The sequence below is a fragment of the Thalassophryne amazonica genome, chromosome 3, assembly GCF_902500255.1.
Source record: "Thalassophryne amazonica chromosome 3, fThaAma1.1, whole genome shotgun sequence".
Lineage (NCBI taxonomy): Eukaryota > Metazoa > Chordata > Actinopteri > Batrachoidiformes > Batrachoididae > Thalassophryne > Thalassophryne amazonica.
Window position 1 is genome coordinate 93630842 of NC_047105.1, and position 27301 is coordinate 93658142.

The 27301-nt window shown below is 39.0% G+C and overlaps 1 protein-coding gene across 2 annotated transcripts in view; it reads right to left on the reverse strand.

Annotated features, from left to right (window-relative positions):
- The window catches only part of kiaa1328 (KIAA1328 ortholog), a 102962-nt gene that overhangs the window by 23496 nt on the left and 52165 nt on the right, over positions 1-27301 (reverse strand). For both annotated transcript variants that reach the window (XM_034167092.1, XM_034167091.1), the window contains exons 5-8: positions 19378-19502; positions 13671-14044; positions 12373-12582; positions 12039-12134 (exon numbers count right to left, since the gene is read on the reverse strand). In XM_034167092.1, coding sequence (XP_034022983.1) covers positions 12039-12134; positions 12373-12582; positions 13671-14044; positions 19378-19502 — 805 coding nt within the window. The remainder of the gene's footprint in view (positions 1-12038; positions 12135-12372; positions 12583-13670; positions 14045-19377; positions 19503-27301) is intronic.

A 27301-nucleotide genomic window follows, 5' to 3' on the forward strand; every position in this document is an offset into this window, starting at 1 on the left:
TCTTGTCCTCTACTGTCCTCTGGTGTTCGTTTGAGATACCTACACATATTTAGGTCTGATCATTTCCACCTGCTAAAATCTACAGCTGTTCTCTGATTTGTTTGTATATTTAAAGGGGCTCTGGTTCATCTTGGGTTGCTGGTCTATTTTAATTGTTATGCATTTGGCATCATGTCCTGTGGCTTACCTCGCCCCACTGAAGTTTGTAAGTACTCTGTTTAGAAATAGCATCTGGGATTTGAACTGTCATTTTGAAGAACCTCCATTTGGATTCCAGTGTTTGTGTTTTGCACTTACCTCCTGTGGAGAGATTATTATTTCTTTTGTTTCTGCATGGGAACTCTCCTGTTTTTGAAAGAAGAATCCTGAGTTTGTCTACTCTGCTATTAACAGGTCCCTAAGTTTATCTACCCCTTAAGAGTCCTGGATTTGAACTCTCTGCTAAGTAGCAGTTCCATGAGTTTTCTGAGTTTATCCCCGCTGCTTATCAGCAGCGTCCTAGTTTGTTCACTCCTGTAAGACTGTGTTTTGTCTACCCTGCTGATAAGCTTATTTCCTGAGTTTGTCTCCTCTTTAAGAGAGAGAGTCCTGAGTTCTTCTGCACTTTAAGAGAGAGATTCCTGAGTTTGTCTGCATCTTGTGAAGAGACTTCAGTTAACTCTCATCTGCACCCATACTGACTTTATTTGTGTGAAGCTATCCTGTGTTCATTAAGCTGTTCTTTCTCCATCCTTGTGTCTGGCTGCATATTGGGGTTCCTCTCACCCCTTGGTGACCCCCCAACCGTAACATTTTGAGCTTTACTCACTTTTTTAATCACACTATTATTCTTCAACTGTATGTGTGTGTGTTAATAGTGGCCTCTGTGTGCGTGTATGCGGTTGTGTGTGTGTATGGCTTCAATCACAGAGAAGCTGGTGAAAGTTGACATTTGCTGTTTGGTTTATATATTTTGGGTCAAGGATGAACGCTGCAAAAACGGAAAGTTGAGAGGACTAATATTTTTGGAGAAATTAGCGATATTATTTAACAACAGTGAACAATGGACATTGTGCTGCAATGCACCATAGGAGTTTAGGGTTTTAAATGGTGTTATTGTGGTTCATGTTAGTTTAACAGTGTTGTTAGTGTTATGGATTTATTTTGTTTTTGTATTTCAGACGGTTTAGTTCAGGTTTAAGTCAGGTTCATGTGGGTGAGTTAAGTGTTATGTTGCTGTTACCATGAGTGAAACCTGTACTGTGTTTGACGTCTTCCTCTACCGTCTCTGTCTGTGGGTGTGTAAAACAAAAGCACCTGCTTACGGCAGAATGCAGAAAAGACAAAAGGCTCTGGCTTGATTTTCATTCTTCTGCGCAGCTCGCCACAATATATTAAAAGTGAAGTAGTGTCTGTGAACATGTATGCGTGTGTATAACTTCAATCACGGAAAACCTGGGGAGAGCTGGCATTTGCCATTTGGTATGGTTAAGTATTTTGGGTCAAGGATGAACGCCACAAAAAAGGAACATTCAAAGGCCTAACTTTTTTTTGGAGAAACTACAGCTATTAGCTCACAATAATGGACGTTGACTGCATTCTGGACTCAAACGCCATTCCAGCAGGGGGCGCTAAGTTATCTATATAATAAAAGTATACATGCATGCGTGATTTTATTTAGTAAATTCAATGTAAGTACATAATATAATTGTAAATATTTTAAAAATACATGGATGACACAAGAAAGTGAAAACACTTATTTCCATTGTGGTCCATTTTAAAATCAAATGAGAAAATAAAAGTAGTAATAAAATTTATAATAATAATGATTATACTGATAACAATAAGAGTGTGTATATTATACTTGAATTTATAAATACATTAAGACAGTAAATTAACATTAAAAATTACATAATTAACAGGCAATATTAGGGTTGAGTTTGTCTAAAAACTGTTGCAATTTAAGGTCCTAAAAACATTCTGGACACACACACCATTCCAACTCATTATAGAAACTTGCATAATTTAAATTTCATGTCCTATTTGCCACGCCATCATGAAGGTGTGACTGTTGGTGCAACAGTCAACAGTTGCACAATGCATAATTTCTTCAATGCCAATCAAAGAAGCCTATAACCCTTTCAGAGTTGTCACATTGTCTTAATGGCTTCCCTCAGTCTCTTTCTTGCACAGTCAGTTTTTGACAACTGCCTATTCCATACAGATTTACCATCAGTGTTGTCACACTGATTTACTTTGTTACTTTGAAAAAGTAAGCACTGATTTACTTTGTTACTTTGAAAAAGTAAGCCAATTGCTCATTACTCCTTGAAAAGTAACTTGGTTACTTTACTGATTACTCAGTTTTAAAAGTAACTAAGTTAGATTACTTTATTAGTTACTTTTAGCAGCACCCTCCTGCTACCTCAACATGAAAATGATAACCTGTTTTGCCAACACTCACTTTATAGTCATCCTTTCTTGACTTCAGTGAACAAATGAAGAGTTCAGGTGCAAAACCCCATAAACGCCACATCCACAGAAAATGAGATAACCATTACAAGTGAAAACTTACCAAGGCTTGTATCTGACAACAAAATCAATTCTGCAGCAACTCCCCATAAATCCTATCCAGGGTTTTCATATATCCCATAATACCTTGCGTGCCAGAGCGTCGCTGCAGTCAAAACAACATAGAGAATCCACATGATGACAATTGTAAATGAATATTATACTACAAAAATGTAATTTTTTTATGCTTTTCATCACATTAATAAGAGACTGCATGTATGATAAAAATTCTCTCAAAAATTCTTGAAAGGGTAGTTGTAAAACAGCTAACTGATCATCTGCAGAGGAATGGTCTATTTGAAGAGTTTCAGTCAGGTTTTAGAATTCATCATAGTACAGAAACAGCATTAGTGAAGGTTACAAATGATCTTCTTATGGCCTCGGACAGTGGACTCATCTCTGTGCTTGTTCTGTTAGACCTCAGTGCTGCTTTTGATACTGTTGACCATAAAATTTTATTACAGAGATTAGAGCATGCCATAGGTATTAAAGGCACTGCGCTGCGGTGGTTTGAATCATATTTGTCTAATAGATTACAATTTGTTCATGTAAATGGGGAATCTTCTTCACAGACTAAAGTTAATTATGGAGTTCCAGAAGGTTCTGTGCTAGGACCAATTTTATTCACTTTATACATGCTTCCCTTAGGCAGTATTATTAGACGGTATTGCTTAAATTTTCATTGTTACGCAGATGATACCCAGCTTTATCTATCCATGAAGCCAGAGGACACACACCAATTAGCTAAACTGCAGGATTGTCTTACAGACAAAGACATGGATGACCTCTAATTTCCTGCTTTTAAACTCAGATAAAACTGAAGTTATTGTACTTGGCCCCACAAATCATAGAAACATGGTGTCTAACCAGATCCTTACTCTGGATGGCATTACCCTGACCTCTAGTAATACTGTGAGAAATCTTGGAGTCATTTTTGATCAGGATATGTCATTCAAAGCGCATATTAAACAAATATGTAGGACTGCTTTTTTGCATTTACGCAATATCTCTAAAATCAGAAAGGTCTTGTCTCAGAGTGATGCTGAAAAACTAATTCATGCATTTATTTCCTCTAGGCTGGACTATTGTAATTCATTATTATCAGGTTGTCCTAAAAGTTCCCTAAAAAGCCTTCAGTTAATTCAAAATGCTGCAGCTAGAGTACTGACGGGGACTAGAAGGAGAGAGCATATCTCACCCATATTGGCCTCTCTTCATTGGCTTCCTGTTAATTCTAGAATAGAATTTAAAATTCTTCTTCTTACTTATAAGGTTTAATTATAATTATAATTTAATCTGCATGGAATTTAATAAATGGAAACCGAATTTCAGACATATTATACTGTATATATTAGTCTGGAACAAAGAGGACAAACAGTGTTGTAAAGGACAATAATCAAGATGTTAAAGAGCAAACTTCACTTTCCCCCACAACGACATGATCAGGAAGCGAGCGTAGCTCACAGCAGCTCCCTTTGAAAATAACGGAGACAGCCTGTGAGTCTCGCATGTTTACATAAAACAAATGCAATAACAATGTCTATAAACCCAGAGAATATATTCATGAGAGTTTTAGGCACAATATAAAAATAGTTTTATGTTGCGATGTTAATGGTGTTGTCCGTGTGCAACGGTTAAAGTGCAGCCCGATCAGAGCGTCTCAATGTAGTTCTCAATGTTACTGAGATCTCGCAGCGCGACCTCTTTGAAGTTTTGTGGGATTTGAAACCTGAAAAGGGTGGATGGTAAATCTAAGTCAAGATGCGGTTTGTATGCAGAACCTCGCAAGCACCATCCCAGTTTGTGTGCAAAACCACATAGTGAACAGCACATCACTCACTGGCATGTATCTTGGTTACGTGACGCAAAGATTGCGGCGCCCACGAGAGATTCTCTGATGCTGCGTTTACACATAATGACGGCATGTCACGAATGCCACAAAGTATACATTCTTGGCTGCTGATCACGAATGTGATGATTTGAGGCAGAGGCGTCAGGTGTCCTCAGGAACTGCTGCAACCTGTTACCATGCGTTATGATTAATGGAACGTGTTGGTGGAGCATTATCAGGAACCATTACGCACAGTCAAGAATAATGTTCCGCGCTGTTACACGCAATAGCGCGTAACAGTGCATCGTTAAGTTCTGTTACGTTGTGAATGAGGCAAATTGTCTCCAGACACACACCCACATTCATCCATCAGCTGATGAACAATTCAGATTGCTCCAGTTTGCTCCTTTAAATCCACACCAGAAGAACTTTGTGATTGCATGCTTAGTTGGGCTCTGTGCCATGGAGTGCTGCAGAGAAGAGGAGGAGACAGAGAGAGCCAGATGTGTAGCTTCACACAGCTCTGGTCTCGCTCGTTTTCCCAAACATCAGGTGCAGCAGCAGGTGGAACACCTGCAGGAGCACGCTGAGGAGCACTGGAACAAAACTTTTAGCCGACGTGGCATCTCTGTCCTTCTTCAGCATACTGCAGCAATGAAACTGAATGCAGTGCAGCAGGGTTTGATTGTGTGCACGTCAGTGAAGAACGCTGTCACATTCTATTAAGAATCACCACTAATCAAGACGGATCAACATGCTCAGTTGCGTCCTCCACGACATGAGGCGAAATGACGGTGGTGCGTGACATTCGTGGAAGATTATTTGACAGCCAAAAACATGCTCCACGAAAATCACGAACACCAAGCACCAACATGCACTATTAAGAAACCTATTCAGATGCGTTAAGTCACATTAAGAATGTCAGGAATGTGCCAGGAATGACTCATAACGCATACTGCCTATGTGTAAATGCAGCATTAGCGTACATTAAAGTGATGGACTTACTAAGTTTTGCAAAAAAAACTAAAGGTGGAGATATCAGGTTTTGCAGCCAAATCTATTAAAGGTTGCTAATTAACACATTTCTGAATAAAGATTGATTTTTGAGATTCTGCTTTTTTGTTCAGTGCACCATAACCATTTCATAACAAGAAAGAATGATTCATGGAGATGTACAACTTCCATCAGGTAAATATCCTTATTTAAAACAAGAGTGGTCTGGTGGAGATACAGGGTTTTGCTCCTGAACTCTTCAAATACATAAAAAATACAACAGACATCTTTCTTGACCTCATATTTAACTGTGGACAGCACTGTAACAGTTAAACTTGCAATTTCTACCCTACATTGTTTATGATTGCAAGCAACTATTAAATTCTTTCTCACATTTAAATTCTCTCTAAACATTTTAGTTGTTGAAATCAGGGTTCTAGCTATGGTGGGCACCAGGCAGTACTGCCCAGACACTGTGCGTCTCAATCCGCTCTGACTAAAAGGGGAAGAAATCTCTATTAAAATTTTTCCTTAAAATAATCCAGCGTGTCAGTAGGTGTTGACACATTCAGAAGTTTATGGTTTATTTTACAGTTTAAAGGCTCCCGTTTCTAAAAAGCTCAGAGGAACGGTGAGAGGGAAGAGGAAGAGGAGGGGGGGCAGGAGAGAGCGCGCACGGGGGGGGGGGGCCTCATTCAGCCCTTGTTTGAACAAGACAATTAGTGTTATATTGTTGTTTTTTTTAAAGTAATGCAATCCCACTCAAATATGTTGGAAAAAAAAAACTGCCATGACAGAAAAACTCTACCTGCTTCAATGGATTAAAGAAGAAGAGAGCAAATGCTATATGCCCATCAAATATTCATGTGTTCTTAACCTTTTCAACATTATATATTTTATTAACTTAGACGTTGACAGAAACATTTTAAAAAGAACTTTGGTATTACAAATATTACAACATAAATGTAATTTTTTTTGTCTATTATTGCTGCGTTCAATGCATCTAAAACCACTCAAATTTGGTTCAAATAGGGCTTGCCAATAACATTTTAGAGGTATAAAACCCTATGGCGTCAGGGGGCTTTGCCCCCTTGACCCCCGCTGGGGGCCCCTGCAACCCCAGCCATGAGTTATGATCAAGTACCTGGCACTACAATGGTTCTAGATAGAACCCTGGTTGAAATTATTATTATTATAAGTAGTAGTAGTAAAAAAAAAGGTTTCAAAAGTGGATCTTTAAGCTAGGGGGGTGGGGGGAGCATCCCTGCCCCGCTCCATGCCCCCTTTCCATCTGGATTCGCCCCTGCTTTGATGTTTAGCAGAAATTCAATTTATTTCATTTATATAGTGCCAAATCACCACAAAGTTGTCTCAAGGTGCTTCACACCCCGAGAGCAAGCACACTGACAAAACGAATATACAGGATGGATAACGCTTATTTATGCAGAAAACACGACCAGATTGACAGGTAAGAAAAGCTTTATCAGCGTTTTTACGTCATGTTGTCCTCAAAAAGAGAGTTTAGGCACATTTGAGTGGAAAAAAGTGTTAGTTGTTAATGCGTCACGGATCAGCTGTTTTTAGCGAGACACACAAAGTGGCCCCAAGTTTTCTATAAAAGGGGAAAAAGTGTTCAAATGTCTTTGTAAAGCTCAGTGCAGGTGTGCTGTCGTCACTGTGCTTTGAGAGATGACGAATCCTTATTCAACTCGGAACTGCTGCAGAAAACCACGGAGGAAAAGCTTGCAGCTCGTTGAAAGAGGGCGAAGTGAGCAGTTCAGTCGAACCCCGCCAACCCCTTAAAATATAATAGTAATACGCAGTGACTTGGAGAAAAAACTTTAATCTGTTACTAAGTAACATATTACCGGTATCGTAGACTGAACGGTCCTCCCCTAAAAATTGGTCTGCTCTGCCTCCACTGCGCGTACCTCATTCTGGACCATAGCAGCTTGTCTGAGACTGAGTCTCTCCACCCAAAGTGATCAAAGGGAATAATGTGATTATTAACCGTCAGGTGACAAAGTAAAACTTCTTATATCATTCTAGAGTCCATTTTAAGCAGAAACAAGGCCATTTTAAGCAGAAACGAGGCGATAATCTGTGAGTTGCTACTGATGCTTTGAAATGACAGAGGCAAAGTAAACATAGCATCAGTCTGGCTACTGCACTCTGATCGCTACCTCTGTGTTTTATTATGAAATAATGCTGAATTCATGTGGAAATGATTGTTCTACAAAAGCTTCAGATATCTATTGCTGAGACACAGTGGCGGCTGGCCCATAGGGGGCGCTCGGGCGCTGCCCTCCTAGATGTGGAGGGGAAAAGTCATTATATATATTTAAAAAGTATTATCAATGTCAGTTTTACTTAATAGTATGTGCCTACATGTAATATGAATGATTAAAACAACACTTCCTCCAACTGACTCTCATTCAACAGTGCATTTCCACCGACAGAAGCAGAGAACGTATCATTCCTCGTCTTGGGCGGTCATTCAAAGCGCCCTTGAAGTGCAGCGAAATAACCAACTGTATGTAGTTGCTAGGGAAAATTAATAAATATTTGGCAAATCAACAATGCAAAATTAATGGCTTTGGGGCGCCGGAATTTTAGCCCTTGCTACAAAAATGCGGGAACGTTAGATTGCTACAGTCAGTGATATACGTGACGCTGCAGCTGCTGCTGTCAGTCAGGCAGGCAGGAAGAGATGATGGTGACGACGACGTTTGGGTTATATTTATTTATTTTTATTTTGTCTCCATGTGTTTTGCTGGAGTAAGTTGAAGAACTCTTCGGAGGTAAACGGGACAAAACTAATCAAATCAATGACACCAAAGTTTCGCGGGGATCCTTTTGGAGGCGCATGGAGGTGCGCACATCAGATCTTATCATCTTTCTTGTGGTTTAATGACAATTGCACATCCCGGTTGGAGGAGAGACGTTTGTCTGACTCATTATAAACCGTGTCAGGCTTCATTCACACTGTCAGCGCGCACACGTCACGCAGGCTGCTGATCTGCGCTCTTTACTGCGGGGTGGAAAGGAGCACATCCATCTCTGCCAGCTGCGGACTGACTCCTCTGGATCCACTTCAGCTCAGGTGAGCTGACGAGCTGCTTGGATTTATTCCCGAATGTTGCTCCTGGTGTGGAAATGAGGATGAAAATTTAAGATAAAACGAATGAGTGATGTTTTATTGTTTGTTTTATTGGGACAGCAGACCAGTTATAATGGTAATAGGGGAGGCCGGGGCTGTTTGTAACAGTGTTCAAAGCTGCAGCCATGCTGGTATTTTGATTTCACTTTACACGTTATGAGGATCAGTTCACAGAAGTGAAATATTCTTTGGAGTATTCCACACTCAAACAAATTATTTGCTCAGTTTAAAAACAAAACAAAACCCTAAAATAGCAATTTGCATGTTTTTTTTAAAGAAATTCTAACTCAGCCACTGAGTACAGAGAAGACACTTATAGTAAGACAAACCCAAGTTTAGCAACGCATTTAATTAAGTGGTTTTGTATACTTAATTTGCTTTGTCCTCTACACTGTTAATTAATTTTAACCAATTTAATTTAAAGGTTTTGGTGTTATTAGTTAGTCAAGTTATTTAAGTTTTTCAAGCTTCTTTAGTTTGCCTCCATTCCACTCAGTAATGTTCATGCAAAATATTACCTTAATTTTCTCTCGCTCTCTCTCACACTCTCACTCACACACACACACTCTCTCTCTCACACGCTCTCACACACGAACATTTTCTCTCTCTCTCTCTGTCTCACACACGAACACTTTCTCTCTCTCTCACACAAACATTTTCTCTCTCTCTCTCTCTCACACACGAACACTTTCTCTCTCTCTCACTCTCACACAAACATTTTCTCTCTCTCTCTCTGTCTCACACACGAACACTTTCTCTCTCTCTCACACACACACAAACATTTTCTCTCTCTCTCACACACACACACACACACACATTTTCTCTCTCTCTCTCTCACACACACACACACAAACAAACATTTTCTTTCTCTCTCTCTCTCTTGGAAGGTGGTGTGAACATTGTAGTATGTACATAATGTTCTTTTGTCAACTGAAGAATTTTTCCATATTTTGAAAGAGTGTAAATTTGGTGATATTTTCTATTTTGTTAAGGGGGTGTCATTGTGAACCCCAGGATCTGTTTGTCTGAAGATAATGGCAGTGCAGTACAGTTTGGTGTACTATGTGTGTAATTGGTGTCAAATGGTGAAATGTTCCTTGCTCAAAAACTTGAGTGTTGTATTTGATACTGTTCCTTTCCAAAGTAGAAATGGGGCCTAATATAGCTGTAAATGGTTAACTTTATCTGTAAAACTTCTGATTTTGAGAAGGACATGAAATTATTATTGTGGAATTGTAGTAATTTTCCTACTGTTCACTTGAATGCCTGTACTGGACAAGGCAAGGGAATCTATTGGAACAGCAGCCCCACCAAGACTGTTTTTCACCAGCCGCCACTGCTGAGACAGATGATGACTGGAGTGCAGTTTTAAGCAGAAATGAGGTGATAATCTGAACCACGGCTGACGCATAGAAATGATGCACACGCAGTGAAGGAAGGGCAGACTGATTTCTGGGGGGGGGGGGGGGGGGTTGGTTCAGTCAGCGACAATAGCATCCCTGTTTACCATACAGTACCATACTGTTTGTATTTCTTAAGATTGATGTACATGAAGTCTAAAACACAAACAGTGTTTTGGAAATATTAATGTTTTATGTCTTGTTTAACAAAAACCTGGTGTGAAAGCGATGATTTACTGTAAATTCATCAGAGGATGCCAATAACAGTGTCCAGCACACATTTTATATCTGTATTTTATTTCACTTGAGAAAAACATTTTGTTTTGGTTTAGTGTGTCTGTTCAATAAATAACTCATTTCTGAACACATTTTAAAATGTGCACTTAAAATATAGGGGTGTCCCTTTTTAATATATATAAGCATACCATATGGATACATTGTCTGTCAAAATAATAGAAAATTGGCCAATGCATTAAACTGAAAAATGTAAAATTAAGTTAAATCAATTCACAATACGTTATGATCTGTTGAAAAACTCATACAATACTGAGCTGAGGAGAAATTGAAAGAGTAGCTCTTTAGAACATACAGTAGTGTTCAGAATAATAGTAGTGTTATGTGACTAAAAAGATTAATCCAGGTTTGGAGTATATTTCTTATTGTTACATGGGAAACAAGGTACCAGTAGATTCAGCAGATTCTCACAAATCCAACAAGACCAAGTATTCATGATATGCACACTCTTAAGGCTATGAAATTGGGCTATTAGTAAAAAAAAGTAGAAAAGGGGGTGTTCACAATAATAGTAGTGTGACATTCAGTCAGTGAGTTTGTCAATTCTGTGGAAGAAACAGGTGTGAATCAGGTGTCCCTTATTTAAGGATGAAGCCAGCACCTGTTGAACATGCTTTTCTCTTTGAAAGCCTGAGGAAAATGAGACGTTCAAGACATTGTTCAGAAGGACAGCGTAGCTTGATTAAAAAGTTGATTGGAGAGGGGAAAACCTATATGCAGGTGCAAAAAATTATAGGCTGTTCATCTACAATGATCTCCAATGCTTTAAAATGGACAAAAACACCAGAGATGCGTGGAAGAAAACAGAAAACAACCATCAAAATGGATAGAAGAATAGCCAGAATGGCAAAGGCTCACCCACTGATCAGCTCCAGGATGATCAAAGACAGTCTGGAGTTACCTGTAAGTGCTGTGACAGTTAGAAGATGCCTGTGTGAAGCTAATTTATTTGCAAGAATCCCCCGCAAAGTCCCTCTGTTAAATAAAAGACGTGCAGAAGAGGTTACAATTTGCCAAAGAACTGGCCAAAAGAGAAATGGAGGAATATTTTGTGGACTGATGAGAGTAAAATTGTTCTTTTTGGGTCCAAGGGCCGCAGACAGTTTGTGAGACGACCCCCAAACTCTGAATTCAAGCCACAGTTCACAGTGAAGACAGTGAAGCATGGTGGTGCAAGCATCATGATATGGGCATGTTTCTCCTACTATGGTGTTGGGCCTATATATCGCATACCAGGTATCATGGATCAGTTTCGATATGTCAAAATACTTGAAGAGGTCATGTTGCCTTATGTTGAAGAGGACATGCCCTTGAAATGGGTGTTTCAACAAGACAATGACTCCAAGCACACTAGTAAACAAGCAAAATCATGGTTCCAAACCAACAAAATTAATGCCTCGCAGATGTGAAGAAATCATGAAAAACTGTGGTTATACAACTAAATACTAGTTTAGTGATTAACAGGATTGCTAAAAAAGCAGTTTGAACATAACAGTTTTGAGTTTGTTGCGTCAACAGCAGATGCTACTATTATTGTGAACACCCACTTTTCCACTTTTTTTTTTTTTTTTTTTACTAATAGCCCAATTTCACAGCCTTAAGAGTGTCCATATCATGAATGCTTGGTCTTGTTGGATTTGTGAGAATCTACTGAATCTACTGGTACCTTGTTTCCCATGTAACAATAAGAAATATACTCAAAACCTGGATTAATCTTTTTAGTCATATAGCACTACTATTATTCTGAACACTATTGTATGTGTGTGACTAATTATTTGCAGTGTCTGTCTGCCTGTCTCCTTGTCTTTACCTGGAGGATTTATGTTGGCTGGAGGGAGCTGCTTGCTGTGGATCCAGATTTCTACTACCTGAGCTCCTGAGCTCAGCTTGAGTTGACTGCTGAAGCCTAACAAGAAAACACAAGGGAAAAGCAAGAAGGCATATTTTCTGCATGTCTTCAGCACCAGAAAGTTACTCAATTTACTGCAATTTACTTGAAAAGAATCACAACAAGCGAAAGGAAAATAAAGTAGCTGCGTACTGTAATAACAAACAAGAAGGGAAAAAAACAGCTCTTGCTGCCTCAAAGCTAAGATGTTAGGAGACAATGGCATTAGATGATGTCCATGGCTTCAGTATTCTACCTGCTGTAGTTGAGATGTGACTGGCAAAGCATCTGATTCTGCTTGTGGAGTATTTCCTCCTGCTCAGCCAGCCGTGCCTGCAGCCGCTCTCTCTCCGTCTCCAACTGCATCGTCTGCAAGAGTAGCTGGTGCCTCTTTTCCTCCCAGTCCTCGTGACCCAGCAGCGGTGCAGTCAGGGCTGTCTTAGCGTCTAAATCTAAGGCATATTCACTGAAGAGAATAAGAAGAAGCATTTCCTCATTCTAACATTTAATGTTGACATATCAAATAACCCTAATAAAAGGCACTTCTTTGAAACTCCAAAAAAGTGATGTAATCTTGTGGGAAAGTCTTAGTCCCTCTCGTCTCGAGGATGCCTTTTCACAGCGAAGACTTCACAACTGAGAAGAAATTACAGGTTTCCCACAAGCTAATATATTTACATTGAAGACAAAGTCACTTTTGAAAGTATCCACACAAAGAAATTACCTTAACAAATGGAGGAAAAACAAATGGTGGGTGTATTCATTCATGAAGAAGTAAGAACGTAAATAGTTCGGAATAAAGGGAATTAAAGTTTTCGATTGCATTTACACATGGGGTGATAGTTTGTGTAACCCTGTATACACAGAGGGTAAGGCCAGAACAGCCCAGTGACTCTGACATAAAGCTAAATTAATTCATTGTTGCTTAACTGGTATGTTTATTATCATTATTACATAATCACTTTATTATATGTTTACGTATGTTGTTATATAACACCTAAATAGCTCTTTGCCATTTGATTGGTGGATTGCTTGTCACGTAGCATTATTTGTCCCACTGTACAGAAAAATAGTCCGCTGTATGATTTATGTCACCCCACAACCTGATCCCATATAAGTGGTTGAAGATGTATATATGATTTACATCATTTTTCATGCAATTTGGTTCCTTTCAACATTCATTTTGGTTCTGTACATTTCACTCTACTGAATCACTCCACTACCTTTTTCTAAAAATGTGTCTATGATACAAGGAAATACATGGACTTTGCCTTGACTTGGTTGATCTATTTAGGTGTCATATAAAATGAATAGTGAATGTTTTCCATTCATGCAACAGAAAGAATATTTTCATGTGTTGAAATGTAACATCCCATCTTTCAACTCGTGAATATATTACCACTGCAATCATAAGCAGTCATTACGTGTCTATCAGCAGTGTGCTATGACAGCAAACAACATTTTGTTTCACTAAAGTCTTTGAAAACTAACCTGACACCAAAATAAAACTTAAACATTAACATTATATTCATATAAATTATGTTTCTAGTGTACCTTTCACACTCATGTTGGTTGAAGGTCCCATGGTGGCTATTCTCTGGACAAAGGGGAGTTCTTTGTTGCCAGGTTCGGAAGTCACTGCTTCGGCAGTGCTCACAGATATGTTGGGACTCTGCCTGTGTCCGGATGTGCCCCTCTTTCTGAATCCTGTGTTGTTTGATTGGCCCATTACTGGGATTGAACTCCCTAACGCTGGAAAAAGAGCCATTATTGCCGAAGGTCTTTGCTCCCCTTCCTCCACCTTGACTCCTGTTCATCCGAGGCCGTCGTGCTCGAGTAGCAGCTATGCTGAGGTAGGAGCTGTCACAGACTGAGCCATTAGCTCTGCTAGGAGACACTCTGCTGGGGGTTTCTTTAACAGTTTGCAACTGAACACAGAACAGAGAGAACAATGAGTGTAACTTTGACAATTTACCAAGCCTCACTGAACATTATTACCCAATTAACACCCAAACTCTAGTTCAGGAGGAAAAATTCAGTTATGCTCAATGTGGATAAATAAACCATAGTGTTTATGTACCAATACCCACATTACACATTAAGTCACTTACCAACCCAATTTTGCTCAAGCAGACAGTAAGATTGGTAGTAAAGGTATTGCTACAGTATAGACCACATGCAGCTGGTATCATTAGATCATGTGTTCAGCATCTTGGTTGGCAAAAAGCTTTGTTAATGAGCAATGAGCAAATCATTAATTCTGTTCTTTAATATTCTCTCATGTACTTTCTGGTACAAAGGATACATGATAGTATCCTGTTGAGAATATAACCTGTCAATTACATATGCAACCCATCATCTTGGCTTTTAAATATTTTTTAATTTATATCAAGTTGTAGAGATTTGCTTTGAGTTTAAGGAAGATAATTTTTTACAATTTTTTATATTGAGAAGCCTGATTTACTCTGTGTATTTGAAATGGCATAAACAAATTAAAATGTGTGAAATAACAAGGGGCCAAATACTTTTGCAAGGCACTGGATACCTCCACTTCTCAGGAATGTACTGGTGATCTAAGGTACTTCAAAATGTTTGGAAGAACACAGAAGAACAACTAAAGTGTATGATTAGTGAATGAAAGGAAATACAGAGAGCTTACAAGAAGGTACAAACCACTGGTAACACTAAACAGGTAAGGTAGTCCAGCCCAGGATGATCGGACTACATTCCACAATTGGGCACCATAGTCTCATTTGAGGGTGGGTGCTAAAGGGTTAAAATATGAAGCATATCACGCAATAATCTTACATCCGGGGACAGACCTCATATCTCCACATCAGAAAGATGGCAATTTTTTCTATGGTTTTGGGCAAATTACACAGCAAACAAAGTGAAAAATGCAAAGAAAAAGTGACGATGCGGTGGAAAGCGGACATGTCTTGTGGTTTGTTTGTGACCTGAAGCTCAAACATTTTGAGGCGGTTGTGCAGGTGAGAGACCGCAACTACTCTGTCAAAGTGTGGAGGCTAAAACTTATGGACATGATGTCTCCCATTTGCCTCGTCTTTCCTTCTCCACTGGGAACCAAAAAAACCTGCACTTTCGTGACTGCTTCAGTGATTGCAGCACAAAACAAAACAGTACACCATTTTTCCACTAGAAGTGATGCTGTGCTTGTATTGCGCAATGGCAGGCTGTCCCCGAAAGGGGTCAAATCCCGTAATATCACGCAGGGGTTCAAATGAGACTGCGCTGCCATATTCCTCCGCATTGCTTGATTTTGCCTGAGGAATAGCATTTTTTTTTATGTCACCCCAGTTGTTTTCTTTTCAATTAAGGTCCCAGTTTCGCCGAATGGTCCCCTCTAAAAATCGGTCCGCCCTGCCTTCCCTGCGCATGCATCATTTCTGTGTGTCAGCAGCAATTCACCAATTATCGCCTTGTTTCTGCTTAAACTGCACTCCAGTCATCACCTATCTCAGTGACATATATCTGAAGCTTTTCTACAACAACAGTTTCCACATAAATTCTGCATTATTTCACAATAAAAGATGGGAGAGCAATCAGAGCACCACAGCAGTACATCTGAGTCTGATTCTCTACACCCAAAGTAATCAAAGGGAATAATGTGATTATTAACCATCAGATGACAAAATAAAACCTCTTATGTCAATCTAAAGTCAGCTTTAAGCAGAAACGAGGATGTTTTAAGAAGAAAACAAGGTGATAATCGGTGAATCGCTGCTAACTCTCCGAAGTGACGTAGGTGCAGCAGCGTGTCAGACTCAGACATGCCGCTATGACACTCCCTGTGTTTTATGATGAAATAATGCTGAATTTTTGTGGAAATGATTGTTGTACAAAAGCTTCAGATATCTGTTGCTGAGATAGATGATGACTAGAGAAGGGATGGGTATCGAGAACCGGTTCATTTCGGGTATCGTTAAGAAATGATTCGATCCACCGACATCAATAAGCTTTTTGCTTAATGATTCTGTTATCGGTCCTTCAGAGTGGCCGTTATTTTGGAGGGTATTTGACAGGAAAATGATCATTTCTTTACACTGATTAGACCCTGCAGCGGGTCCATAATCAACTTTTCTGCAGTACGGCTTTGCTTTAAACCTTGAACCAATCGAAGCAGTGGTTCGCAGATTGAAGCAGTGCTTCGATCTATTGCTTTGTTTATTCTTTCTTTCTTTCGCTTAATTTCCTCCTGCTAAAACCCTAAAGAGTATACGTCTGTGAGTATTATTTACCTTTTTTATGTTAAACCGACCTGTTATGGCATTCTGAAACAGTTGATAGATATATTTTATAACTTAAAAACAGGAGCGATGCTAACGCGTTAGCATGTCTATGGCATTTTCAATGTTTAAAGATAGCATTAAGCAGCTGCAGCTGTCATCACGTTCGGGTGCATTTGTTTTCAAATTGTAATATTTTTTTAATTTATTTTTGTTTATATATTAATAATCTAATGATTATTATATACAATATATACTTATTATATACAATTTTAGAGAAAGAGACAAAAAGAACCTGAATAGAAACACATCAGAAAATAAAATATAAAACCAACTAACAATGAACAAGGTTGGGTAGGATTACTTTGAAATGTAATCAGATTATAAGTAATCCAAATGTATGTACATACATACATGTAATCCACATGTATTCTTTCAAAGTAATCCTACCCAACCTTGACAATGAACATAAATAAATACATACATACAGAAATTGTTTCCTGTGAACACCTAGTGACTCTTACACCTCAATTTCATCCCTGTCTTATTTAAGTTCAATGACAGTTTGTTTCGGTCAAACCATATTTTCAACGTGTTAATTTCTTCAGTGATTTCCTACAGAACTATCTGCAAAGCTAGAAAACTGCTGCATTCTTGTAAGAGCAGAATACTACTGGAATGAATTTGAATAAGGAAAGTTGTTTTTTTTTTTTGTCACCTAAATGGATGCTGCACTCCAGTTTATTGTCTGGAATAGTCCCAGATTGCATTTCAGAGCTTCTAGAATTGAAACATTTTCGTGCAGGTGGTGTTGGGGGGTAATTTTGGGTTTCAGCTTTTTTTGTTTTTCACCACTTTCATCCCTGAATATGTCAATCGTGAGTCACGTTTGTGCGGATTAAAGTTACTAACTGGGACTCCTGTCTTGTTGCGAGAAAGAAACGAGAATCATCCTCCATTCTATTCACACAGCTCCAAACGCTGCGCGGCTCTCTGACGAGTCAAGTTAGAAAGATAGAATCCAGTCTGAATTAATAACTTCAAAGTGAAACACCATTTTGTTTATTTTTATTTATGTCCAGAGATCAAGGATACAGTGACCAATTTCATATTTATTTACTTTAAGACTCAATGAAATACATAGAAAACCTGTAAAGCGTACTTTTAGTACAAAATTCACGAGGTATTGATAAGGGAATCGATAAGGAATCGGATCGATAAGCAGAATCGATAATGGCATTGATAGATAAAATCTTATCAATACCCATCCCTAGACTAGAGTGCAGTTTTAAGCAGAAATGAGGTGATAATCCGTGAATCACTGCTGATGCTCAGAAATGATGTAGGCGCAGCAGCACGTCAAACTCAGACATACTGCTGTGGTGCCCTGATCCCCCCCATGTTTTATTATGAAATACTGTTGAATTTATGTGGAAAAGACCGCTGTACAAAAGCTTCAGATATCTGTTGCTGAGACAGATGATGACTGGAGTGCAATTTTAAGCAGAAACAAGGTGATAATCAGTGAATCACTGCTGACGCTCAGAAATGATGCATGCAGTGAAGGCAGGGCGGACTGTTTTTTTAGCGGGGAATGTTCGGTCGGCAACACCGGGATTGGGCTGGGTACTCCATACCGTTAATCTTGTTGGTCTGGAACCAAGATACTGTTCACTTGCTGGTGTGTTTGGGGTTGTTGTCTTGTTGGGCATTTGGACACAGGCATTTCCTCTTCAGCATATGGCAACTTGACCTCCAAGTATTTTGATTAATTCAAACTGATACATGATCCCTGGTATGTGATAAATAGGCTCGACACCATAGAACGAGAAACATCCACATGTCATGATGCTTGCTCCACCATGTTTCACTGTCTTCACAGTGTACTGTGGCGTGAATTCAGTTTTTGTGGGTCGTCTAACAAACTGCCTATGGCCCCTAGACCCAAAAAGAACAATTCTGCTTTCATCAGTTCACAAAATGTTGCACTATTTCTCTTTTGGCCCGTCAGTGTGTTGTTTGGCAAATTGTAACCTCTTTGTCACATTTTTTTTAAACAATGGGACTTTACAGGACACTGCTATTATTTTGAACACAACTGTATGACATGATTAGGTGGGACCTTTTCTGGAATTTCACGAATTGTGATGGAATGAACCCATGAGGTTATATTCTGTTGTTTTTGGGGTTATACCTTGTGTGCAGGCTTTCTTGCAACCTATATGGTGGTTGTGAATGAAACCTTACTCAAGCATTGCTTATGGTTGTCATGACCTAATTTTCAAGGCCACAGCCAATCTGTAACTGATATTTTGTACTATATGTATGTAGTACTCATGTAGAAGGCATCACAACAGCTGGCAGAATTGTATTCAAAATACACATTATTATCCTGTGAAGCTATAAAGTGGGCACAAGATTAAGAGGACAACTATTAAATCAGCACAACAGGCATGTAAAGCAAGGTCAGTAGCAATGTGAGATAAACATATAAGAAGGAAGGCCCAAATTACAGTTGACTGGACAAAAGACTGTAACTAGTGAGGATAAGAAAGCAAGCAAACAAGCATAATTCTGAATGACTGTGAGACAATGAGGTTGGCAAAATCATCTGTTCTCAAAGTCTAAAGCCAGAAAGGCATTTTCACATCCAATATGTCACCTTGACTAAGTTCTGTTTTGTGTTTTAAATCATGCTGTGGTCAAAGAAGAGCACTGACTAAAGCAGACTTAAGAGATGAATTGTTGTTGCATTATTATAGTACTTGGCATGAGACAATTTGTATCCACTTAGTTTTTCTTCATCATAAGTGCCTGATGGATTGCAAGTAGGATTGCTCTCTAAAGACACCTTCTGAAAATACTTTTCATTGACAAATCTCAATTTTGCACTCACTGAACACATAAAGATATTCAGTAAATGCACACCATCCATCCACTTTCTATACCTGCTTACTCCAATTAAGGGTCACAGGGCACACCATTTACACCACACATGGTTTCTCATACGATACCTCATGATGTGCTGAGTGCTGGCTGACCCGAGCAATGGATTGGTTCAGTCTCTCCTGTTGCTGAGAAAGGTACTGTTGGTAGAGCCCAAGCAGTTCCTGACACTCACTGTACTGATGCTGCAGGCCTGGAGTACTAATGGTTAAGTAATAAAACGGTTCAACAGCAAGTAAACAGAATATAATCTGGTCTACCAAATAAAACTAATGTTTAGGACAAAAAATATTCACATGAAAAGTATACTGCAAAAAGAGGTGTCTAAAAACAAGATATAAACACTAAATTTCAGGGAAAATATCTTGCTGCATGGACAGATAATTTCACTTGACAAGATCATCTTGACTTAAGATTGTTAAACCTAGAAATAAGCATGTCGAACACTTAGCAGCTACTGACACAACAACGAGAAAGTGTTTCTGTTTCATATCAACCTTTCAGCAAAAGAGACCTGGTGACCAGAGCGAAAGGAGACAAAAAGCAAAAGGAAGAAAGAGGGGAACATAAAGACAATTTCTCGTCACACCATACAGACTCGCCGGCGTATCACCCAAGTCATGCACAGGCATACAGTTTTGACTTATGGTTAAATTTTAAACAAACTAATTCCGGACAAGCTATTTAAATTAACGTTACATCTGTAGTTTCATAAAGTGAAAATATCAGCTATATGTTTTAGTTTTAAAGTAATGCACTAATTTTGAAGGTTTCAGCGTTTAAACACATGCCGCAGTGCATTATGGGTAAATCAGTTTCCTGACATGAGTGGATGGCTACACAGTATGGCAGTGTGATGGCAGTGTTCAAGGCAGTACCAAGTGACATACCAAGTGAAACACATTCACTAAAAGTGCTGATTCTACTTGAACAGAATTTTCAGTTTTCAAATTGCCTTTTTCTTTACAAATGAAAAAATGATATATTTATAAATACAGATTTATTTGTAAAACCCACCACACGTTTCAGTAAGTTATGTGTGCAGCCAACCACTCATGTCAGGAAACTAATTTACCCATAATGCACTGCGACGTGTGTAAACACTAAAACCTTCAAAATGAGTGCATTTACTTTAAAACTAAAACATATAGCTGTTATTTTTACTTTATAAAACGACAGACATGACGTTAATTTAAGTAACTTGTCCAGAATTAGATTGTTTAAAATTTAACCATAAGTCAGAACTGTATGCCTGTGTATGACTTGGGTGATATGCCGGCGAATCTGTATGGTGTAAAGAGAAATTATCTTTTTTTCCCTCTCCCTCTGCCTTTCTCTCCAGAGGCCAGCTCTCCGCTGCCTGCAGAGGATGGAGCTGTACCTCTCATATCTGTCTGTCTGCTACAAAACATGTAACAGGCAGGCATTAAAATCTTTGATTTCAGATTTCACAAATGTTTTTAACTGTTAAGATTTACTCCCTATGCCCGCAAAAATATGTTAGAGGTCTAAAAATTATTGGACCTAAATATATCGGAAGCGAATTGGTCAGCTGATGGTTTTCAAAGTTATCTCAAAAGCTAATCCGCTAATCAATCAATCAATCAATCAATCAATTTTTTTATATAGCGCCAAATCACAACAAACAGTTGCCCCAAGGCGCTTTATATTGTAAGGCAAGGCCATACAATAATTATGTAAAACCCCAACGGTCAAAACGACCCCCCTGTGAGCAAGCACTTGGCTACAGTGGGAAGGAAAAACTCCCTTTTAACAGGAAGAAACCTCCAGCAGAACCAGGCTCAGGGAGGGGCAGTCTTCTGCTGGGACTGGTTGGGGCTGAGGGAGAGAACCAGGAAAAAGACATGCTGTGGAGGAGAGCAGAGATCGATCACTAATGATTAAATGCAGAGTGGTGCATACAGAGCAAAAAGAGAAAGAAACAGTGCATCATGGGAACCCCCCAGCAGTCTACGTCTATAGCAGCATAACTAAGGGATGGTTTAGGGTCACCTGATCCAGCCCTAACTATAAGCTTTAGCAAAAAGGAAAGTTTTAAGCCTAATCTTAAAAGTAGAGAGGGTGTCTGTCTCCCTGATCTGAATTGGGAGCTGGTTCCACAGGAAAGGAGCCTGAAAGCTGAAGGCTCTGCCTCTCATTCTACTCTTACAAACCCTAGGAACCACAAGTAAGCCTGCAGTCTGAGAGCGAAGCGCTCTATTGGGGTGATATGGTACTACGAGGTCCCTAAGATAAGAGGGACCTGATTATTCAAAACCTATAAGTAAGAAGAAGAATTTTAAATTCTATTCTAGAATTAACAGGAAGCCAATGAAGAGAGGCCAATATGGGTGAGATATGCTCTCTCCTTCTAGTCCCCGTCAGTACTCTAGCTGCAGCATTTTGAATTAACTGAAGGCTTTTTAGGGAACTTTTAGGACAACCTGATAATAATGAATTACAATAGTCCAGCCTAGAGGAAATAAATGCATGAATTAGTTTTTCAGCATCACTCTGAGACAAGACCTTTCTGATTTTAGAGATATTGCGTAAATGCAAAAAAGCAGTCCTACATATTTGTTTAATATGCGCTTTGAATGACATATCCTGATCAAAAATGATGAATGAATGAATGAATGATTACAGAAGCTAATGAAAACATTAGCTTCTGTAATTAGCGGTTAGCAGAACTGTGCCCACCACTGGTAGCAGGGCAATGTTAATTGTCTTTCAAGATTGGATAATTATAGCTCATTCGATTTTTGAATGCCAGCCTTGGCCTCAGACTCAAATAGTGTGGTAGTGGCAAAAGCAGTGCCCTTGCACTTGGCCTTTGACTCAGAGCCTGTGTCCTCGACTCCAACACCACAAATTCTAATCATCAGGAAGAACAGAGCTGATTCAATTTCAATTTATTTTCATTTATATAGCACCAAATCATAACAAAGGTGCCTCAATGCGCTTCACACAAGTCAGGTCTAACCTTACCAACCCCAAGAGCAAGCATGGAGGCAACAGTGGTAAGGAAAAGCTCCCTCTGTTGATTTGAGGAAGAGACCTCAAGCAGACCAGACTCAAAGGGGTGACCCTCTGCTAGGGCCATGCTGCCAACACAATTTACAAAACAATTTACAAATCGAATATACAGGAAATTTTGCCGGTGCACAGGATAGGAGGGTTACAGAAACAGACACCACACCCATCTGTGGATGGAGCCACACCTCAAACAGAGAGGAAAAAACAGAATCAGGCATTAAGCAACAAGAAAGCATTAAGCAACAATAAAAACAGAAGAACAAAGACTGAATGCCCGTAACCATTCGATCTCTCAGGCGGCACTGCATTAAAAACCAACATCATTGTGTAAAGGATCTTACCGTGTGGGCTCAGGAACACTTCAGAAAACCACTGTCAGTTAGCACAGTTCGTCACTACATCTACAAGTGCAAGTTCAAACTCTACCATTCAAAGCGAAAGCCATACATCAACAACATGCAGAAACACCATCGCCTTCTCTGGGCGTGAGCTCATTTGAAATGGACAGACGCAAAGTGGAAAAGTGTGCTGTGGTCTGATGAGTCCACATTACAAATTGTTTTTGGAAATCACTGACATTGTGTCCTCCAAACAAAAGAGAAAAAAGACCATCCAGATTGTTACCAGCGCAAAGTTCAAAAGCCAGCATCTGTGATGGTATGGGGGTGTGTTAGTGCCCATGGCATGGGCAACTTACACATCACTATTCAGGCACTACTTTTGCTGATAATGATAGATACCAGGCCTTATTTATGAGATAGAGTGAATGGCTGAATAATTTCTCCTCTCAAGAGAGATTATCACGTAAAACATTCAATATTCTCTTATTTATTGGCAATATGTCACTAAACATTTCTATCTTTTTATTCATCCTGGATATTTACATATCAGTGCAGATAACCAGCTGTAATTTCTCCTCTCAAGAGAGATTATCACGTAAAACATTCAATATTCTCTTATTTATTGGCAATATGTCACTAAACATTTCTATCTTTTTATTCATCCTGGATATTTACATATCAGTGCAGATAACCAGCTGTTAAAGATGAACAGTTGCTCAGACAATGTTTACTCACAGTAATTCAACTCAAAAGTTGTCAAACTGCAAAAAGATAAAGGTTTGTCAAAAAATTAAGTTCCTAAAACTAATCCAACTAGTGCACTGCGCTCATACAGCACAGGCCTCCACCAACACTAGTTTCCAATTCCACAAATTTTTACCTTGGAAAAAAATTTTCAAGGTCAACATCCTGTTTGAAGTAGCTTTTCATAAGTTAAATTAGAAGTGATCAAATGTCAGGAGTATGTATTTAGTTCATGCACTTGAATGGAAAATTTTTGTGGTGTTGTCAGGGGGTTTTTTGGGTTCGGATTTCTTTTCCAGATAATTTTGACAGAACATTGCTTATCTCTGCTCTGCACAATTGACTGATAACTGGAAGATAGACAAACAGGCATAAAATTGGCAAACTGGCAAAACTGGAACCCCCATCCAATTTTGGTGGTGTAGGTAAATCCATAACAGAAAAATGACAGTGACCAAGGCACTTTTGGTTGAGATATAATGCAAAATGTACACCAAATGGGCGTTTAAAAAAATATTAAATTCAAATGTCCACAAAATCCACAATCTGGATCAAACTTTATTAGGCCATAGTGTGTGCCAGTCTGGACCTCACATTCACATATGAGAGTGACTGGGGCACATTTGATTAAGATATAATGTAAAATATACATTAAATGGGATTTTCAATGTCTGTGTGTGTGTGTGTGTGTATATATATATATATATATATATATATACACACAACCCCTCACCGGCCTCAGTTGTTTAATTTTATAGAAAAAAAGCAGATCACAGACATGACACAAAACTAAAGTCATTTGAAATAGCAACTTTCTGTCTTTAAGAAACACTATAAGAAAACAGGAAAACAAATTGTGGCAGTCAGTTACGGTTTTTAGACCAAGCAGAGGGAAAAAAATATGGAATCACTCAATTCTGAGGAAAAAATTATGGAATTATGAAAAACAAAAGAACGCTCCAACACATCACTAGTATTTTGTTGCACCACCTCTGGCTTTTATAACAGCTTGCAGTCTCTGAGGCATGGACTTAAAGAGTGACAAACAGTACTCTTCATCAATCTGGCTCCAACTGTCTCTGATTGCTGTTGCCAGATCAGCTTTGAAGGTTGGAGCCTTGTCATGGACCATTTTCTTCAACTTCCACCAAAGATTTTCAATTGGATTAAGATTCGGAGTATTTGCAGGCCATGACATTGACCCTATGTGTCTTTTTGCAAGGAATGTTTTCATAGTTTTTGCTCTATGGCAAGATGCATTATCATCTTGAAAAATGATTTCATCATCCCCAAACATCCTTTCAATTGATGGGATAAGAAAAGTGTCCAAAATATCAACGTAAACTTGTGCATTTATTGATGATGTAATGACAGCCATCTCCCCAGTGCCTTTACCTGACATGCAGCCCCATATCATCAATGACTGTGGAAATTTACATGTTCTCTTCAGGTAGTCATCTTTATAAATCTCATTGGAACGGCACCAAACAAAAGTTCCATCATCATCACCTTGCCCAATGCAGATTCGAGATTCATCACTGAATATGACTTTCATCCAGTCATCCACAGTCCACGATTGCTTTTCCTTAGCCCATTGTAACCTTGTTTTTTTCTGTTTAGGTGTTAATGATGGCTTTCGTTTAGCTTTTCTGTATGTAAATCCCATTTCCTTTAGGCGGTTTCTTACAGTTCGGTCACAGACGTTGACTCCAGTTTCCTCCCATTCGTTCCTCATTTCTTTTGTTGTGCATTTTCGATTTTTGAGACATATTGCTTTAAGTTTTCTGTCTTGATGCTTTGATGTCTTCCTTGGTCTACCAGTATGTTTGCCTTTAAGAACCTTCCCATGCTGTTTGTATTTGGTCCAGAGTTTAGACACAGCTGACTGTGAACAACCAACATCTTTTGCAACACTGCGTGATGATTTACCCTCTTTTAAGAGTTTGATAATCCTCTCCTTTGTTTCAATTGACATCTCTCGTATTGGAGCCATGATTCATGTCAGCCCACTTGGCGCAACAGCTCTCCAAGGTGTGATCACTCCTTTTTAGATGCAGACTAACGAGCAGATCTGATCTGATGCAGGTGTTAGTTTTTGGGATGAAAATTTACAGGGTGATTCCATAATTTATTCCTCAGAATTGAGTGATTCCATATTTTTTTCCCTCTGCTTGGTCTAAAAAAGTAACCGTTACTGACTACCACAATTTTTTTTCCTGATTTCTTATAGTGTTTCTTAAAGCCAGAAACTTGTCATTTGAAATGACTTTAGTTTTGTGTCATGTCTGTGATCTGCTTTTTTTTTCTACAAAATTAAACAACTGAATGAACATCCTCCGAGGCCGGTGATTCCATAATTTTTGCCAGGGGTTGTATAAAATAGGTCCCATCTATCAGGTCCCATCTTATCTTAGGGACATCTTAGTACCATATCACCCCAATAGAGCACTTCGCTCTCAGACTGCAGGCTTACTTGTAGTTCCTAGGGTTTGTAAGAGTAGAATGGGAGGCAGAGCCTTCAGCTTTCAGGCTCCTCTCCTGTGGAACCAGCTCCCAATTCGGATTAGGGAGACAGACACCCTCTCTACTTTTAAGACTAAGCTTAAAACTTTCCTTTTTGAAAAAACTTATAGTTAGGGCTGGATCAGGTGACCCTGAACCATCCCTTAGTTATGCTGCTATAGACTTAGACTGCTGGGGGGTTCCCATGATGCACCCAGTGTTTCTTTTTATTCACCTCTTTTTGCTCTGTATGCACCACTCTGCTTTTAATCAATGGTGATTGATCTCTGCTCTTTTCCACAGCATGTATTTTTCCTGACTCTTTCCCCTCAGCCCCAACCAGTCCCAGCAGAAGGCTGCCCCTCCCTGAGCCTGGTTCTGATGGAGGTTTCTTCCTGTTAAAAGGGAGTTTTTCCCTTCCCACTGTCGCCAAGTGCTTGCTCATAGGGGGTCGTTTTGACCGTTGGGGTTTTTCTGTAATTATTGTATGGCTTTTGCCTTACAATATAAAGCGCCTTGGGGCAACTGTTTGTTGTGATTTGGCGCTATATAAATAAAATTGATTTGATTTGATAATTACAGTGATCACGTATAGCAATTAGTTTGTATGACTTTGTATTATATGAAAGCTAGATTGACCATTTCCAGTGCTTCAACATATACCACTGTGTAATGAACCAGAATATCTTTGCTGCTATTCTGCATTGTGCAAATTAAGTACTCATCCCATGCTTAGAGTTTCTAGACTGGGAGAATTTAATAATTACAACAGGTTTTACTCTTGCAATTATGTTTACATACAGTGCATCCTTATGTTGCCTGGAATACACACAAAAAAGTGTGACCAAAAGGAATGCTGGTAAAGCTCGCTGCAAAAGGATGGAGTGTAGTTGTCAAGAAATTCATTAATATTTCAAGCTCAAAAATGTTCAAATCTATTTAAAGTGCAGAATGGCACAAGAGATTGAGTGTACAAAAAATGAACAGCAAAGACATTGGACCTGCAGCGCAGATTTGGACCTCACAGAATGCTGTTCAAATATGTCAGTAAAACAACAATGCTCCTACACTACAGTTATTATTTTCCTTATCACCCATTGGTTGAGATTTTAATCCTTCATTCACTAAAGAACTAAGTCTTGAGTTGTTTGTTTGTGTGTGTGCGCACACACATTTCTAAGTACTCAGGCTGAGGCATTCCTTGATTATACAGACGTGTCTGTTGTGAAGCTCCATTTTGCTGTGGACGGCATAAAAAGTTTTATTTTGCTTTCGTGTTTGTTTGGTTTTTAAATACACTTAAATGTGTGAGATAATCACCCAAATAATTCAACTAAGCTACTTGCAAGAAAAAATAAATGTCACTCCC